General features: G+C 63.5%; 1 protein-coding gene across 1 annotated transcript in view; it reads right to left on the bottom strand.

Moving 5' to 3' along the window:
• Positions 1-858, bottom strand: part of PAN2 (PAN2 poly(A) specific ribonuclease subunit) — a gene marked incomplete at both ends in the record, with an annotated part of 7,010 nt that overhangs the window by 960 nt on the left and 5,192 nt on the right. Inside the window, one exon of the mRNA XM_010152783.1 lies at positions 506-643. Coding sequence (XP_010151085.1) covers positions 506-643 — 138 coding nt within the window. The remainder of the gene's footprint in view (positions 1-505; positions 644-858) is intronic.

Here is an 858-nt window from a genome sequence, read left to right as displayed (position 1 = left end):
CGGTGGGGAAATCCCTGTTTGCCGGGGTGGTGACGATGCGTACGTGAAGCACTTGGGCCGCGACCGTGCCTGTCCGGCCCGACTCCTAACCAAAACTCCACGGAGATGCAACAGATAAGAGACAGGGATACAGCCTTGACACACTCTGGGAACTCCTGGCTGAGGCATCTCCCTCAAACAGCACTGCCCAGACCAGCCCCCTTCCCTCAGGAAGGGAGGGAACATCCCAACCCTGACCTGGAGGCACAAGGACCCGCTGGCAACGCGCCCGTGACCCAGAAGGAACTATCCTAAGTGTAGGAAGAGCCCTCCCTGTAAGGTGCCTGAGCAGCACTCGGCTCTTTGGGGCTGCCCAGCACCTTCAGCCGCTCCATTAAGAGGCTCAGGAACGGGTCTGTGAAACCCGGAGCGAACCGCAGGAGACAACGCCTCGGCAAGGCAAGGGTCCCGGGAAGCGGGGCCGCTCTCGGCAGCCCGTGGGTGCCTGTTCCGCAGGGCTGCTCACCTCCTTGCGTTGGTGGTAGGTCTCTCCCACTTTGATGTGCCCCACCAAGCTGCCCCCCGTGCGGGAATCCAGGATGTGGACGACGGTGGCCATTAAGTCGTAGATATACACCGACTCGGGGTCGTCCGTGGGGCTGAGCTGCAGGAGGAACCGAGCCCGGGGGCAACGTCTGAGACCCCCAGCTGTCTGCTGGGCAGCTCCCAGGCCTCCCACCCAAACCCCGGTGCACAGACATGCCGTCACAGCACCAGCCCAGTGGTTTCCACGCTCACCGAGGTGTCTGTGAAGCCGCCGCGTTATCTCCCGCCCACGCGCGCGTGGCAGAAAACGGTTCTGCGGCACGTCTGCTCCCG

The sequence above is a fragment of the Eurypyga helias genome, unplaced genomic scaffold (genome assembly GCF_000690775.1).
Source record: "Eurypyga helias isolate BGI_N326 unplaced genomic scaffold, ASM69077v1 scaffold26045, whole genome shotgun sequence".
Classification (NCBI taxonomy): Eukaryota; Metazoa; Chordata; class Aves; order Eurypygiformes; family Eurypygidae; genus Eurypyga; species Eurypyga helias.
The sequence above is the reverse complement of the archived record's forward strand: the minus strand, read 5'-3'. Positions and strand labels throughout refer to the sequence as shown.